At 38.1% G+C, this 18,132-nt stretch overlaps 1 protein-coding gene and 1 long non-coding RNA gene across 2 annotated transcripts; one reads left to right on the forward strand and one right to left on the reverse strand.

Annotated features, from left to right (window-relative positions):
- Positions 1–5,238: 5,238 nt before the first annotated feature.
- LOC115900451 lies at positions 5,239–12,366 on the reverse strand. The gene is made up of 4 exons (XM_030941279.1): positions 11,487–12,366; positions 8,771–8,774; positions 7,313–7,442; positions 5,239–5,948 (listed from the first exon to the last, which is right to left on the reverse strand). Exons 1-4 carry the CDS (start codon positions 11,589–11,591, stop codon positions 5,741–5,743), a joined length of 447 nt encoding a protein of 148 aa, XP_030797139.1. The 5' UTR covers positions 11,592–12,366; the 3' UTR covers positions 5,239–5,740.
- Positions 7,745–17,733, forward strand: LOC115900452. The gene is made up of 3 exons (XR_004060134.1): positions 7,745–7,972; positions 10,074–10,200; positions 16,711–17,733. It is a non-coding gene; the product is annotated as an uncharacterized LOC115900452 (long non-coding RNA).
- The last annotated feature ends 399 nt before the right edge of the window (positions 17,734–18,132 follow it).

Consider the following 18,132-nt stretch of genomic DNA (forward strand, 5'->3'; position numbering starts at 1 on the left):
TAAATGAAATAAACACTATATAATCAAAAGAGAAAATCAACAAAACTGAACGTTGTTTCTTTGTGATAAGATAAATAAAATTGACAGCCTATAGCTAAATTGACTGCAATGGAATGAATAAGTGTGCCCCACACTCCCCAAATCATATGCTGGAGTTCTACCCCTCAAAGTGGTAGTATTAGGAGATGAAGTATTTGAAAGGTAATTATGTCACGAGGGTGGAGCCTTCATGAGTGGCATTAGAGCCCTTTTAAAAAGGGACTCTAAAAAACTCTTGCCCTCTTTCCACCATGTGAAGAAACAGTAAGAAGACAGCAATCTGCAACCCAGAAGAGGACCCTCGCCAGAACCCAACCCAGCTGGCATCCTAGTCTTTGAATTCCAGCCTCTAAAACCGTGAGAGATAAATCTTTGCCATTTATGAGCCTCCTACACTGACTAAGAAATGAAGAAGAAAAGAGAAAATACTTGAATTAATATTATACAGAGAGAGATAGAAGACATCACTACAGACCTTGTGAAAATCAAAAGAATTATAAGAAAAATCTACTAACAAGTATATGCCAAGAAAAAAATGCATAATCTAGAAAAAATAGACAAATTATTTGAAAGATATACAACTTCATTACTTACACAAAAAATCCTCAGAATAGAACTGTCACAAGAAAAGAGATTGAACTTATTATAAACCTCTCCCCAAAATATGCCATATCTGCATGGCTTTACTGGTGAATTATACCAGACATTTAGTGAAGAACTAACATTATATACTCACAAACTCTTCCAGAAAAGTAGAAGAGAACATAGCACTTTCCAACTCCTTCTATGAGACAAATATTTCCCTGATACCAAAATTAGAAAAACAAATTGTAAGAAAAGATCTACAGATAAATATTCCTTATGAATATTGATTAAAAATCCTCAATAAAACACCAGCAAACTGAATCTAGCAACGTATCAAATAGATGTATAGACCATGATTAAGTCAGATTTATTCCAGGAATGCAAGGTTGGTGTACCACATGGGTATCAATCAGTGTAATACATCATGTTAACATAATAAGCAACAAAATACATTTATCACCTCAGTAGACACAGAAAATATAAAATTTTCATAATTAAACACTCAAGAAACTAAGGATATAAAGAAACTTCTTCAACTTGATAAAGAGTGTTTCTAAAGAAACATTCAATTAGCATCATAGTTAATAATAAAAGATGGAAAGCCTCCCCTCTAGGATCAAGGAAAAGGACAATGATGCTCCCTGACAATACCTCTATTTAACATTGTACTGGAGGTTCTGGCCAGGACAACTCATCAAGGAAAATATATGGACAGCATCCAGACAACTGTCTCTATTGCACATGACATAATCTTGTATATTTTAAGACTTAAGGATATCTTAGAGAAAATATAAAAATACTACTACAGCAAATAGATGAGTTTAGCAAGGTTGCAGAAAATAAGATTAATATATACAAATCAGTTGAATATATACAGTGGCAAAGAACAATTTTAAAACGAAATTAAGGAAACAATTCAATTTTTAATTCCATCAAAAATGACAAATACTTAGAAATACACTTAACAAAAGAAGTATAAAACTTACTCGCCAAAACAATAAAACATCATTAAAAAACCTGCTAAATAGTATATAAACGTATCTGGTGTTCATGCATTGGAGGAAAATATTGACAAGATGTTTTGCTACCCAGATTTTTGTACATATTTAATATAATCTCTGTCAGTATCTTAGCAGGCTTTTATTGCAGGAATTAAAAAGCGAATCCTAAATTTATATGGAAATACAAGGGACCTACAAGAGCCAAAACAATCTTGAAAAGAACAAAGTAGGACTCCATCTTCCTGATTTTAAAACTCTCAAAGCTACAGTAATCAAGAATGTGTGGTATTGGTATAGGATAGACATAGAAATCAATGACCTAGAACTGAGAGTTTAAAACTGTGACATACAAGATAAGCCAGTTTTTATAAGGGTGCCAAGACAATTCAGTGGGGGAAAGAACAATCTTTTCAACAAATGGTAATGGCACAAGTGGATATTCATATGAAAAAGAATGAAGGGGGATTCCTACCTCATATAATTAACTCAAAACGTGTGTGTTAAAATGATAAAACTCTTACAGGAAAAGAGATACAAATCTTCCTGACCTTGGAATTGGTAATTTAAAAAAATAACATAATGCCCAAAGCACAAACAAGAAAGGGAAAAATAGATAAATTAACATCATAAAAATTCAAATGTCCGTGCATCAAAGGACACTATTAAGAGTGAAAATACAATTCACAGAATAAGAGAAAACATTTGGATATCATGTATGTGATAAGGGACTTGCATTCAAGATGATAAAGAACATTTACAAACTCAGAAAAAATACACAAATGATAAAAATAAACAAAAAATTTTAATAGATATTTATCTAAGGAAGATAACATGAATGGCTATCAAACAGGAAATAGGAAAAGATGTTCAACGTCATTAGTTGTTGTCAAAATCTCAATAACATACCACTTCATACCCACTAGGGTAGCTATAATAAAAAAAGATTTGCAATAACAAGTATTTGAGATGAGTGAAGAAATTGGGACCCTCCTAATTGTTAGTTACAATGCAACATGGTGCAGTTACTGCAGAAATCAGTCTGACGGTTAGATGGTTAAACTAGCTACTATATGACCTAGCAATTCCACTTCTAGATACACACCCCAGAGAAATAGAAACATATGTCCAAACTAAAACTTGTACATCAAAGTTCATAGCAGCATTTGTTTTTTTGGTCAGAATGTGGAAACCAAAAGCAAATATAGCCGAAATGTGCAAACAACCAAATGTCTATTTAAGAAAGAACGAATGGGTAAATACAGTGTTGTCTAGCTCTACAATGAAATATTATCCAGCCACACAATAAGTGAAGTTCTGGTACATGGTAACATGTGGCTGAATCTTAAAAACATTAATCTTAAAAACATCGCTCGAACCTGGGAGACAGAGGTTGCAGTGAGCCGAGATGGAGTCACTGCACTCCAGCCTGGGTAACAGAGCGATTCTCTGTCTCAAGAAACAAACAAACAAAAAACAGTACATGATAAAAATATAGCCGTGAATTAGGAAACAAACTTTTATAATTTATAGCTAGAAATTGACATATCTAGATATAGAAATTATTTTTCAAATAGGCAATGCAAACATTCACTTCTTGTATTTCAAAGACCCTCAGCTTTGCCACAAAATCCACCAGGGCATGTCTTACACAATTGTTTGACAGATGTTGATTTAGTGAAGCCGATGAGTCTTTAATGCCCATTTATTTCTATAGTAACGGTTGAATTCCACCTAACGACTCTAGCTTTAATTATAACAGGATTTCACATATTTGGGCAATTCTTTATATATTTTTCACGTTACTTTATATCATCCTTTCAAGAACATTTTCAGTTAGACTCGGGCATTTTTGTTCCCATTTTATGTATGGAGAACCTAATGAAATGAGAACTTCAGGGCTTTATTCAAGATTGTGTAATAAATTATGGAGGCCCTACCAGTCCTAAACCCTCATTCTTAAATTACTTCCAAAATACATCAAAGGGAGAACCCACACAAAGAAAAATATCCATGTCAAACATTTCATGAGAATGCTTTTTCCTGCTAGCTTAAAAAAATCAAGCTGATACGTAGTTTCACGGCAGTGAATGAAATACTCCGTAGACTTTATTTTTAAAGTCATTCTTCTTTGAATGGTTTGAAGAACCTGCAGTAACTCTCAGCTCTGCCTTGTGAAACAGAATGTTCATATCATCTTGTTACTCTTTAAAGAGACATTTTGGCTCTGAAGAGTTCACAGATTAAAATAGGTTAACACGCAGGACGTTAATCTCTGTTTATAGAAAATACCGAGACAGATGGAGAAGTAATTATGAATAAAAATAGATCTGTTTCTCAAACAAATTCCTGAACAGAGGCATTTAAACATCAAGGAAACTGGAGGCAGGGGCAGGGTGAAACCTAGCCCGTTGCTCTGACACACCATCCTGGAGTGACAAATAGGATATTGACAGGGGAATCTGTTTAAGCCTGGAGCCATAGCTAAGCAGGACTTCCAGTAGCTTCTATTATAAGTAGCTTTTTCTGTGCCACCTAGATTTACTTGGCTGTGCCACTCGAATTTTGGACTCGAGCTGAATGAACACAGTGTTGGTCTGAATACTGCTCCTCTGCCTGTAATAGGATCGACTGACATTACCCAGGGTGCTGAGGCATGTGAAGTGCCTCTGTAACCAAACTCCACCCTTGAGTCAGAGCCTGGTAATCCCTGGAGACTAACAGACATCCACGTGTTCTGCATGATTCATGCAACTGCTATCTGCAGACAGTTGCTGGGTGAAACGCCCTGTTAAATGTTTACTCATTATGGCTACTTTGCCCGACTACTCTTGAGTTATTTTGACTTGGACTAGAAAAGAAAAAACGAGAGCCAACAAAATGGAACAAAGAATTTGCCCTTTCTCCTGAACATTAGGATCTTTGGTGATTTATGTGTAGCTTCCCTAGGACAATATGAGACTCATGTCTACAGGGAACATAGAAATCTGGGAAACAGAGACAGAAGACACCAAAGTGAAGAAGCAGAAATAAAAGCCAGGCTGGTCGGGAGAGAGTACAGATACGCAGTTAATATAATTATAGCAAAAGCAGGCATACTTGTGCCAATCTTTTAAAAAGGATGTTTTAAATCAGGATTCTCCAACCCCCAGGATGCAGACTAGTACTGGTCTGTGGCCTGTTAGGGACTCACAGCAGGAGGTGAGTGGTGGACAAGTGGGCACAACTGCCTGAGCTCTGCCTCCTGTCAGATCAGCTTCGGCATTAGATTCCCACAGTAGCGCAAACCCTACTGCGAACCGCGCAAGCGAGTGATCTAGACGGTGCTCTTTATGAGGATCTAATGCCTGATAAAACAGTTTCATCCCCAAACCATCCCCCACCTACCACATCCGTGGAAAAAAATAGGTTTCTGCTACTATAAATATTGGGGACTGCTGTTTTGAACGATGCTTAATGATTTTATTCAGTTTTGTTTTCTGAAAAGACTGCTATAAACTAACTTTTTGAAGTTTTCCATCAAGTGTGTGTGTGACAAGTAAAGGAAATATTGTTACAAAAATATGATAACGGACTTGCCATCCTTTAGCATATTATTATTGCACAACAACATTTCTTCCTGGATGGTAAGTATTTATTAGATATGATGGTTACAGAAAAATATAAGCATGAACAGTATGCCTCTATTTGAATGCATAAATGTGTTCACACTTGGTTTCAGAGAGAGAAATTGAGAATGAGTTGAAGGGAGGAAGACAAAAAGGAAGGGGGACTCAGAGCTCTGCAGTGACCCAAATATCAACAAGACTTGGGAACATTTTGGATCCTGACAAGGGCTTCTCTCCAAACCACGTGTGTGCTCAGCGTTGTACACAGTTTAGTTTACTTCATGCGTTGGAATTCAATGGTGCCAAAATACATTGGCAAACAAAGTGGACACAAGAGATAATCTGCTTGTCAGCTAGAGACAGACAAGAGGCATGGAGAAGGGTGGCTGAAAATAGGGCCGTTGGCATGCACTCAGGGACTGGAGTGGAGGGAAGTGCTTGGGGGCACTGCAAATAGCACTGAGGGGGAAATCTAGGAGGCTGGGTCACGCCAAGCCTGTGAGCCACAGATCAGGAGAAAAACATGTGACAGGCAAACCCATGGGGTTCTGATGCAGGTGCTGTGGCGTGTTCCTCATGGGACTCCTGGCAGGTGGCTTGGGAGAGGGGCTTGTGTGCCTGCAAAGCCACCCCCGGCGAGCAGAGCTGCGAGGTGTGCAAGGTAGCCTCTGACTCCTCATGGGCAGTTCTTTCACATACCTGCCAGAGGATGGCTCTTCTGCAAGAAAGAAAAGGAAACACAAAAGGAGTGGAGGAAGCCAGTCCAGCAGCCAGCCCTGATGCTTTTAGTTCACTCCTGCTTTACAGAGTTCACACATCCACGCATGGCCACAGAGTAGGAGAGGTCACTGCTGGGGTGATCAATACATATCAAAACTACAATTACTTGCATAGTCATTGCCAAATACAGATTATAAAGTGACCTTATATACATATTCCTATCTGGTATACACCTGTGGTACATTAGCTAAAAAGGAAATGTTGCATCACTGTATTCTTGGCTATGTTGTTCACAAAAACACTTGGATCTCTTAAGAGTAATACAAGCAAAATCTGGCTGTTTTCCAACATGTAAAGTAGTTTAGTTGCCATAATATGACTTTTGTTCATCAAGTCACTTATTCTCCCTGCCACTGAATACTAACATTTGACCCTGAGACCCCCTGGCAGCAGACACAGAGCCTGACCCACAGTGGACTCTTGGCGTCTATATATTTTTTGAGACGGAGTCTCACTCTGTCTCCCGGGCTGGAATGCAGAGGTGTGATCTCTGCTCAGCCTCCCAAGTAGCTGGGATTACAGGTGTGCACCACCACACCTGGCTAATTTTTGTATTTTTAGTAGAGAAAATGTTTCACCATGTTGGCCAGGGTGGTCTCTAACTCCTGACCTCAGGTGATCTGCCTGCCTCAGCCTCGCAAAGTGCTGAGGTTACTGGCGTGAGCCACCGCGCCTGCCCCCTTGGTGTCTATTGATGGGTCCAGTCCAGTGATGCAATTGGAGGGAGCTGGAGGGAGCTGGAGGGACAGCAGATGGGGAGAGACAGAGAGGGGAAGGAAGGGAGAAGAGCAAGAGATAGCATGGAGAGGGAAGGGGCAGAAGAGAAAGGAATGAAGAGGAGGATGAGACTCAGAGAGAGGGAGAGAGGCAGACAGAGGGGTGCAGAGAACGGAAATCTTTCAGGAAATCTACAAGGTGTCAGGCACACCTTCTTGGATGATTTATGGAAGCCTATAAACAGCTGTAAAGTAGACATGATGGGTGTGCTGGGTTTCTTATTACTGCCTTTTGTTCACCTGCATTAATTCTTCACCTTTTCTATGTAATTTTTCAGTCAGGGAAGCTGATTTCTATAGATAGTAGTGTCTGGGCTCCCATGTGGTAGGTGGAAGGTGGGAGATATTAGCACAGGGCGTGGTATTTATGCCTTCCTCACCCCCGTGGCACCAAGTTCTAAGGGTGGTTATGTCCCCTAGTGATGCAGTTTCTGTCAGGGACCCTGATTTGGGGGCTCTGGAGAGTTCTAGTAATGGAATAGAATTTTCTGTTATATGTCTAATTTGTACTAAGAGCCAAGAGTACCTGACTATGGTATACAGGTTACAAAAATCAACCTCTCCATCAAAGGTGTTTTCCAAGAGTGTCCCTTGAAATGTGTTATTCTCAACTGACAAGACTGAAATGTAGGCAAACTGTGAGCCAATCCAAAAAGCTGCATAAAAAAGACACGACCAATTTTTAGATTAAAATTTTACTGTTAAGTGTGCTCCACAGAGGAATAGTGGAAGGCAGTGTTTGTGACACTTTTGCAGTTAATACACACACAAGAGTCACATTTCACCAGACGTTTGAGCAAAAGTGAATTAACTAGGGAAGCAAAGAAAGCTGACATCCACCTCTTTCTTAATTCTTCCAATTCAGAAGCAGTGAGAAGCTTTTGGTATCAGTTGTTTAGATGGGTCTTCACTCATTGCATAGCCTTTTCACATTATGTATCTCATCTGCTCTTCACAGCATCTCATGCTATGGTTAGAGCATCAATTGTGAAGAATATAGGATACCAAGCCCATCCTAGACATGACTTCAGGAACTTCATGCCGTAGCTCCACAGTCTGGGAATGGCAGACAGATTCAGCACCAGGAGAACATCACATAAGGGACAAATGTGTATGTTTTAAAATGGCCAGTTTCGGCCTGGCATGGTGGCTGAGGTTTATAATCCCAGCACTTTAGGAGGCCGAGGTAGGTGGATCACGAAGTCAAAAGGTCAAGACCATCCTGGCCAACATGGTGAAACCGCGTCTCTACTAAAAATACAAAAATTAGCTGGGCATGGTGGTACGCGCCTGTAGTCCCAGCTACTTGGGAGGCTGAGGCAGGAGAATTGCTTGAACCCAGGAGGTGGAGGGTGCAGTGAGCCAAGATTGCCTGCTGCACTCCAGCCTGTTGACGGAGCGAGACTCCATCTCAGGAAACAAACAAACAAACAAGCAAAAACCAAAAAAAAAAAAAACAAAAAACAAGTTTCTGCTTGACTTATAAGACCTCATCCAATGTATTTCTAAATTAAATAACAGATTGGTGAACTCATTTTTAAAGCAATTATCTCAGGTTTTCAAAACAGGTTTAAGAATATGGTATCAAAATCCTGGTCTAGGTTTCAATATTTCAGTATTTACAGATGACGTCTCAGAAAACAAAGAAGCCATTATTGACAAGCGCTTTGCAGGCCGAAGGCCACTGCCAGGGAATATAGTGACAGTGGATTTGCTGCCAAACTGATGATTATTTTCTTGTTTTCTTTTCAGCCCTATTGGTTCCTGGGCTCGGACTGTTGATGCAGCTATTTCTATTTGGTTATGGGTAAGTCAACACTGTATTTATCACTGTCCTCATGTTTTCCTTCAAAGAGGCACATGTAACTGTGTCCAATTGCAACTGAGAGCATATTTTAAAAAGGAATTTGGCTTCAATGTCTTTAACTGACTTTAAATAAATTGCTTGTGAGACTGTAGAGCAGAAGATTTTACAATATTAAACCTAGCTCAGAAGAAAGGTTGAATTTAGTAAATAATCGTTTTTAAGAACTTAGGTATGTCACCTTTTAAAAAACCTGGAACTTCAAATAACTTCAAAATGAGGAAAAGCTTTTATCAGCTTTAGAGTTAAAATGCAGATGTTAATCACAGGTTAGGGTCTTAATAATTTCTAAAAAGACAAATGCAGCATTATTTGTGAAAGTACATCCAGTTGTGTACAGCGTAACAACATTTTGCTTAACAAAGGAACACATATACCATGGTGATCTCTCAAGATTATCATGGAGCTGGCAAACTCCTGCCCACTAGTCAGGCAGTCTCCATTGTAAGACTGTAGCAAAATGCATTACTCCTGTGTTCGTGGTGATGCTTGTGTACACAGACTTATCACACTGTCAGTCATACAAAAATATAGCACATACAGTTAGGTATAGCACATAATACTTGACAATGATAATAAATGATTAGGTTATTAGTTTATTATACTGTACTTTTTATTGTTAGTTTTGGTTGTACTCTTTATGTCAATATATTATTAAAATGTTGGTTGTGAAACAACCTCAGGCACTTCCTTCAGGAGCTATCCAGAAAAAGGTATTGTCACCATAGGAGATGCCAGCTTAATGCGTGTCACTGCCCCTGAAGACCTTCCAATGGGACAAGAAATGAAGGTGGAAGACACTGATAATGATCCTGACCCTGTGTCGGTGTAGGCTATAGTGGTTTGTGTTTTAGTTTTTAACAAAAAAGTTTAAAAATTAAAAAATTAAAAAATATAAGAGCACGTATAGGATATGGATATAAAAAGAGACAACATTATTATTATTATTATTGTTATTATTATTTTTTAAGATGGAGTCTCACTCTTTTGCACAGGCTGGAGTGCAGTGGCACGATCTTGGCTCACTGCAGCCTCCGCCTCCTGAGTTCAAGCAATTCTCCTGCCTCAGCCTCCTGAGTAGCTGGGATTACAGGCGCCCGCCACCACGCCAAGCTAATTTTTGTATTTTAGTAGAGATGGGGTTTCACCATGTTGGTCAGGCTGGTCTCGAACCCCTGACCTCGTGATCCACCCACATTGACCTCCCAAAGTGTTGGGATTACAGGAGTGAGCCACTGCACTGGGCCAAAAAGAGACAATATTTCTGTTCAGCTGTACAGTGGATTTGTGTTTCGGTGGAGTGTAATTACAAGAGTCAAAAAGTTAAAACAAAGTGAAAAGTTTATACTGTAACAAAAAGTTATGGTGGGCTAAGGTTAATTCATTATTGATGAGAGAAATTTTTTGTGTACATGTTGTGTAGCCTAAGTGTACAGTGTCTGGAAGGTCTACAGCAGTGTTTACAGTGACGTCTAAGTCTTTCACATCCACTCACCAGTCACTCACTGACCCACCCAGAGCAACTTCCAGTCCTGAAAGCTGCATTCATGGTGAATGTCCTACACAGGTGCATCATTTTTATCTTTTGTGCTGTATTTTTACTGTATCTTTTCTACATTTAGATATGCAAATACCATGGTGTTACGATTGTCTACAGTATTCAGAACAATAACATGCTGTACAAGTTTGTTGTCGAGCAGCAGCAGGTGTGTAGTAGGCTCTTCCATCTAGTTTTGTGAAAGTTCACACTATGATGTTTGCATAACAACAAAATCACCTACGGATGCATTTCTCAGAATATATCCCCATTGTTAAATGATGCATGGCTGTGTGTGTCTACATGCAGGACTCTGGGTGTGTGTACTATATATATCATATATGCATACCACGTATGCACACATCCACACTATACCATGCACTAGACATATATACAACTACATAGGCAAATATAAAACTACACTTGCTTAAATACAAAAACATACATTCATACGTAGGTACAAAAGGTAATGTATTGATATTATTAATACAGGCAATATGTACTAAGCATATATTTGTATACCCTTAAGTATATGTTATTTCAATACATACTATATTATGCTATATACTAATATACTTTTTAAAACTGAAAGAAATCTCATTGCTTTTCTATTTGTGTTTCTAATTATGATGTCCATATTTTTTCTGATTTTATTGCTGTAGCTGTGATCAGGTCATGTAACTTAATTTTGATGATGTTTCTTAGAGTAAAGTCTGAGGGTATCCAGCCTCAGATTATCTGTGGATGTAGCTCAAGATTTCCTAATTTCGCAAAGAGCAAGCGTCCCGGGAGATTCTTAGACTCTTGCTAACAAAAGGCGGAGACTCACTGGGCAGTTACTGGAGGTGGACAGTAGGGGGCAGAAACGCCCAGGCTTCTTTGATATGGGTAGCTTTGGTTTTTCAGTGATGGAGAACCCTTTGACTTCAGGTGCCTACTGCATTTAGAATTTTCAAAGGAACGCTTCTTGCCTGTTCCTTTATTTTTTCTGCCTCCAAACATCATGTCTATCATTGCAAAAGTAATACAAAATCACTGAACAAAATGTGGAAAATACCAAATGTATAACAACAGAAATAAAGTAAAAAATGAAACACTCAAATTCCCATCATCAAGAAATAAACTTCCTGATAATATTTAGTTTTATTTTCCTACATATTTGTGTGTGTATATATACATATTTTCAAAATGTTTTATAATACAAAATGTGTAAGATATATACAATAGTAGAAACAAAATTATCTTGTATATGTCATTTTCATGTCATATGTCAGATATAGCATACTAATGCATATCTACTCTTTTAAAATGCTGATCCCTTTGAAATATCCAATTATCAATTGTGTTTCTTTCCTCGCTTAAGTTACGTTTTATGACTTTCGGTAGTGAAGAGATAAAGTCCATTACAAAACGTGCCAGGCTTAAGCAATTTTCCAAAGGGATTAAGTAATTGCAGTGGCCTCAGGCTATGCACAGTTTTTTAAAAGGGGGTGTCTCTCATTTTCTTCAGCATAACTTGGGTCACAGAAACCCAGGCCTAAATTCATTAGGAACTCATATTCTATCATGCCCTGACACTGGTAAGTTATTTTGTTGCAAAACCCTTAGACAATTTAAGAATGTCAAAGCACATTTTCAAGTCTTAGCATGTCTCCATTGTCTATTAACTGCATGTATTTTATGCCTAAAAAAAACTTCATCTTCAGATTTTCTAGCTTTCTTCTGCAGTTTTTTTTTAAGAATATTTTTCTATCATTTTAATTCTCTATTATAAAACTTGGAAAGCTCTACTTTTGGACTGCCAAGAACAGTCTGAAATTAAATCAGTTTACTCTCACTCTTAGTGAATATTTTGGGAGTGCTATGTATTGAATGAGTCCCCCAAAAGTTCATGTGTTAAAACTTAATCCTTCTGCCCCTATGATGAGATGAAGGGATGAATGAGGGCTCTGTTCTCATGATGGGATGAATGTTGCTATCACAGGGGTGAGTTTATTATCACAGGAGCATTATTGTTATGCATGTGAGCTCTCCCTGGCTCTCTTGCTCCCGCTTTCACCATGTGCTGCCCTCTGCCATGAGGTGAGGCAGCAAGAAGGCCCTCACAGATGCTGGCACTGTTGACTTCCAGCCTTTAGAACTATGAGCTAAATAAACATTTTTTATACAAATTACCCAGTTTGTGATCTTTTGTTACCACAACAGAAAAAGGCAATAAGACAGGGAATTTCTATTATGACGTCATTCATGGGAAAATGGTAGACAGGACAGAATCTTTGCTGGCTCCCTAGATGCTGCCTGGAATGCTAATCTTGGAAAACAGTGGCTACAGAGTGATGTCTTTCTCCATAACTTTAATTTACCTTAAGAAAAGCTTTGAGTGCTACTGAGTCAGGAATGAAAACCTAGAGAATGTTCTGTCCCTTGGGAGCAAGGAGTATAGTCAGTCCCTGTACTACTACCCAAAGAGGCATGAAGTTTCACTCTCCTTGGGCTCCTAGTGACTTATAATGCCTTCCTGTAATTATTGGGCCAGTTGATTTAATACTAATCCACTTAATTCAGTTAACATCAGATTTGTCCTAGGGATCTTGTTAGATCTTTTTGTATATTAAAAGAGAAGAAGAAGAAGGAGAAGAGGAAGAAGAAGAAGAAGAAGAAGAAGAAGAAGAAGAAGAAGAAGAAGAAGAAGAAGAAGAAGAAGAAGAAGAAGAAGAAGAAGAAGGAGGAGGAGAAGAAGAAAAAGACTTGCTTCTCTTTCAATATTCCTGGGAAATTGGATATCCACATGGAAAAGGTAGATCTATAGCTCACAACAAATAAAATATAAATTTTACCTAATTAAATGTAAAAGATAAAACTTCAACATTGTAGAAGAAAATATAGAAAAAGCTCTTTAGGTCTGTGAGGGAGAAAAGAGTTATCGAAATCAGGCCATAAAGAAAAAGCACAAGTCATAAGGGCAATAAATATATAAATAGAGTGTAACCTCTGAAATACTTGACCAAATGTTTTGTGGTAAAAACAACAAACCAGCCATTGAAGGGAAGAACAGATTGACAGTGCATATAACATAGAAAGAAGTAGTAATCAAACTATTTTAAATTGTCTAATAAATCAAAAAGAAAATACCAGAAAAGGAAAAAAAATGAAGGATAAGAATAAGCAATTGACAGAAGAAGAATTTGTAATGGTCAGTAAAGAGATGTAGTAATTTTTAAATAATAATAAACAATGGAAATAAACAGAACGCCCATTAGCAGGATAGGTGAATATATATATATAGTTGTATGGTCATAAAGTGCTATGTATTGTGCCCTAGATTTTTGTATTTCTGAAATTGTTTGTTAAAAAAGTCTTAGTCTCTTTTTATAACAATTTAAACAAAGCCACTAAAAGGACCTGGTGCTATATCTGTACATTAAATTTTATGTGCCAATGGAAATAATTGAATCAAGCACAGTTCTGTTTGCATTTTTTCAAAGCAGTATATTTTTAAAGACAAAATAACTGAACTGAGTGAACTAAATTTATATAAAAGAAAATAGCTGTTTCTGCTAAACAGCCTGTTGCATTTGAAGTCTTTGCTGTCTCTGTGGAGACCAGGAGCAATCTAAATGGAAATAAAGTAACTTTATAATTGTAAATGTGTATTGGAGTGAAAGCTAACCTTAGGGAATAGTGGAGAGTAAAATGGGTATTCACAGGTAAAGAGAGATGATTTCTAGAACAAAAAATATGAGCCAGAAGAAACGGGCCAAATATTAGTGTCCTCGTTTAGGATTTTAATGAAGTTGTCAAATTTACGGGCTATGATAACTTACAATGGGCAAAAGAAGGTTAAGTAGTCTAGATTGGAGAGGGCAGAAATTACAAAAACAACAAAAAAATTCAGCCACCAAATGATGACACAACCTTCCAAATGGTAAATCTGATCTCATTTTTATTTAGTGACATTTGATATCTCTCAACTTTCCATACTTTAATATATTCAGTAGCAAATTTGATAGGATTGAAAAAAATGACACTATAATTCCACAGTCTTTTGCATAGATCATTTCTGAGAATCTGTCCCTAGCCTAACCTCATCTCCAGAAACCTCTCAAGCTGCCCCATATCTCAGGTGAGTAGACTGGAAAGAAAGACCCGATTAACTGCCCTAATATTTTATGTAAATTTAATATAAGTATTTGCCATTAGTTTACAAGTAAATGCTTTAATACATCAAGATTCATAGAGAGGATTCTGAATCTTGAATTTTGTTGATGACTCAGTGTTACTGAAAACCTAGAACAGCAGGGTTCCACCTCACGGTGACAAGAGATGGAATGTCCTAATCTTTTAATTATTGGTTGTAAAACCTATCCCTTGAAAAAACAGGGAATCTTTTATGATGGCATTGTGTCTGCCTGCTAGTGCCCCCGGCAGCTTCACAGAACTTCCCAGTACTGATGAGATGGTGGAGACTGCTTTTGTGATTATTTTCCAGAGTTTATTTATTCATTTGTTCAAATAACATTGACTATGTGGAAATGATTATTTGGTGCCATTAAGAGATAGGTTGTGTCTCGTTCTTAAAAGTTGTAGACTTTGTAAACAAATGTTATCATTATGTTAAATAAATAGTAATATAAAATACAATAACAATTACATTATAATAAATAGTATAAACAAATAATAGAAAAAATTATACATCTTGTGTCAGTCCAATCACCTGTAAAATAATATTACATGAGATGCTGCCATAACACTTTCAAAGTTTCAAAATTGAAATCGATTAAACCTGTTTGAAAACCTATATACATGCATTAAGCAAGGTGCTACAGCTTATTTCTCTACTAGCTGGCTGTGATTTTCCCTTTCATTTTCCCTATTTATTCTATTAGTGAGGAGCACTTTAGCTAGCTCGTATTTTAGGTCCACGTTTATACATCGTTCATAACAGGAATTAGTAAATAAAAACTGCTGAGAGCAGTACTTTAATTTCCCCATGAAGCTCATTCATGTGGGTGGTAGCCAGCCTCTGTTATATCACAAAGACCTGGCTCCAAGTTTCCTGCCTTATTTTAGGAGAACATCAGCCTCTCAAGTCCAGTTGATTATTTTGTTTCCTAAGCTACATCAGTGTAGAAACAGAAGGAAAAGTGGAGGAAGTTAGGAGAATAGACCCTGAGTGTAGCAAGTAGGAAAGGTTGACAATGTGCTGGAGGAAAGTCAGTATATGAAAGTTCAGAGGCAGCTAAAACGCACAGTACGAGGGGGTGTGGACATGAAGGGCAACCCAGACAGTCCAGATGCTTAGCTGAATGAGCATCTGTCAGCCCAAAGCCTCACTCATCTCAAACACCTTGATTTTCTATACCGTAAACCCCACCCCTCACCATGAATGGAGAGCTGCTGTGGTTGATTTCTCTTTTGAGTTACTATTTCTGCACATTGCACCAACAAGTATGTAACTGACTGTTTCAGTATTGACCTAAACTTTCACTCTTGGGGTCAAGATAGTTTTCTCAATGAACTGAGTTTGAACCCCAGTGGCAAGGTGGATGCCTGGCAGTGTTGATGGTGGGATAACCCGGAGCTGTGGTGAGTCCCCAACAGCACGGCCTGTGAAACCTCATGGACTTAGAGTGTCGTTGATGGAACATCCAAAGCATTGCATGAGATTCTCAGCTGTAAGGGATGGTCAAAATTAGTCACGTAAGAAGGTACAATCAATTTTCACAGTCACTTCACTTTTAAGGAGGTAGAGTCACATGTCCTGGAAAATAAGAGAAAACTAAGAGAAAGTGAAAATGAAAGCCAAAATGGAGCTCTTTGTGCAATATGTTCAGAGCATTAGAGAGTAGAGTAAAATGGTAATTCGCAGAACTCCTCACCCATGAAATGAATATTTTGTGAGCAGGTTAGTCTTTTTTCCACCTATTGAGTCAGAATCTGGGTGAGTCACACACTTCAGGTGACAGATGCCAAAACGTCCTCATGATTAACCAAAGGGTGCTGCTTAGTCTTGCAAAGCAAATACAAATATTCAAACAAACATCTCTCCAAAAGGCACCTCTCCACTTTCCGCTGACTAACCCCTCTGTGTTATGTCTTTACCTAGAGCCCCGCGCTTGGGATGGGAGCAGACGTGGTCCTGTGCAGCCCTATTATTTTCATGTCAGAAGCCTGATTAGAGTGATGGAGAGGTTTATAATGTATCGTACTTCCCCCCGTAGAAAACACATTTCTCCTAACGCCATTTAATATTTCATTGCCAGGATATCCAGTGATATAAAAATTCTGAAACCCTTTATTTTCTGTTGTATAGGTAAGAAAAAGAAAACATCAATTTACAATTTACATATAAATCCCACAGACATCTCTTAAAATCAAGTAGTAGATAATATAACCTGGCAGCCATCATAATGCTCAGCGTTTTATGATTCAAAAAACATAACAATTAGGTTAAACAAATAGTACTTTTTATTAAATGTCACTCAATCCCAGGGCTGAGAATTCATTTGTGTTTTCCTCCTAGACTCAATCACTGCAGTCGCAATCAAAAGATGGCTTGCGTTGGAACCTGGAACCTGCTAATCCTGTCGGGCAACCTGTGATTTTGGAAGTGAAGGGGAAAAAAAAAGAAAAGAAAAAAGGGAAAATTTCACATAAAACTTCCAGATGAGGAAGAAGATGGAAACTTTTGTGTTGTGCATTCTGTAACGTGTACTTTCATAAGCAGATGGCAAAGAAAGAAAGCCTGAGAATCTGGCCCGACGTTTTCCTTTCAGAACCCTGCATTTCCCACATTGAGGAGATACAGCACATCCACTGCATGGTAGACCCAGCTTGCTCTCACAGTCGTTGTGCAAATAAACATACATGCGGCAAGGCAGTGCAGTTTTCAGTTGTTAAAAGTTGTGTCATTCCACGAGATGGAGCATAGGACAAATGATGATGTAAACAGGCAACAGGACTCTGACTCCACACCTCTCTCTGCACAGAGGATGCTCAGTCCTTATACCACAAAATGTGAGGTGCTTCTGGCCACCTCCTGGCCCTGATGCCTGAGCTCTGTGCTCACCCTGCTAGAGCTCCTGGCAGTTCTCTGAGCAGGTTGTACCTGTCCGGAGTGATCATCTCCACTTAATGTTAGACATTAAGTTCCCTGTGAAATCTGTTTTGACTCACTGAGGTTACGAACACTTTATCACAACTATCATCATATACTATTAAATCTCCAATTTTCTTGTCTCTGTTACTAGACTGTGAGCTCCTTGAAGGCTGGACCTGGGTTTGGCACTGAGTGGCACTCAGCACATACTTCTTGAATAAGAGAATGTATGTACACAGTGGCATGAAATTGATTTGGTTTTGTCGGTTTTCTTAAGTGCTCAAGTTGTAGACAGTTCAGTAAAAACTATAAAGCGGTTACCCTGTAAACCATGAGTACTATTAATTGGAACCGCCTTTCTTACATATCCACTTGTGTTTCTGTTAATGTTTCCAAAATAAATAAAGAGCAGGCTAGAGGGAAATCTCCAGTCCTTAGAAACCATGGTACGAGAATACATCTGTATTTGCAATCTGAGCGAGAGACTTCCTCTTGTTGTATATGTTTCATCAAGAGATCTGGGAAAAATTAGCCTTGTACCAGGATCTGAACTATAGTTTGAAAGTGTTTAATGGGTACCAATGTTAATGTCATCATTTTTGAACTATATACAGTACATTTTTAAACACTTTCCTTCCGTTCCATTTTTATACTTTCATTATGTTTGCCAGCATTGGGCAGTTGGTTGCATTTATTGAAGTTTGAATAAAAAGATCTAAGATGAGTTACCCAAAATACCTACTAAACACATCTTGCAAGATTGGTCAATAATAATTTTTATATTAGAGACTCCTCTCTCTATAGACTTCCAATAATTATTTTTAACATCTGTTTTTCACTTCCAGT

The sequence above is a fragment of the Rhinopithecus roxellana genome, chromosome 11, assembly GCF_007565055.1.
Source record: "Rhinopithecus roxellana isolate Shanxi Qingling chromosome 11, ASM756505v1, whole genome shotgun sequence".
Taxonomy (NCBI): Eukaryota; Metazoa; Chordata; class Mammalia; order Primates; family Cercopithecidae; genus Rhinopithecus; species Rhinopithecus roxellana.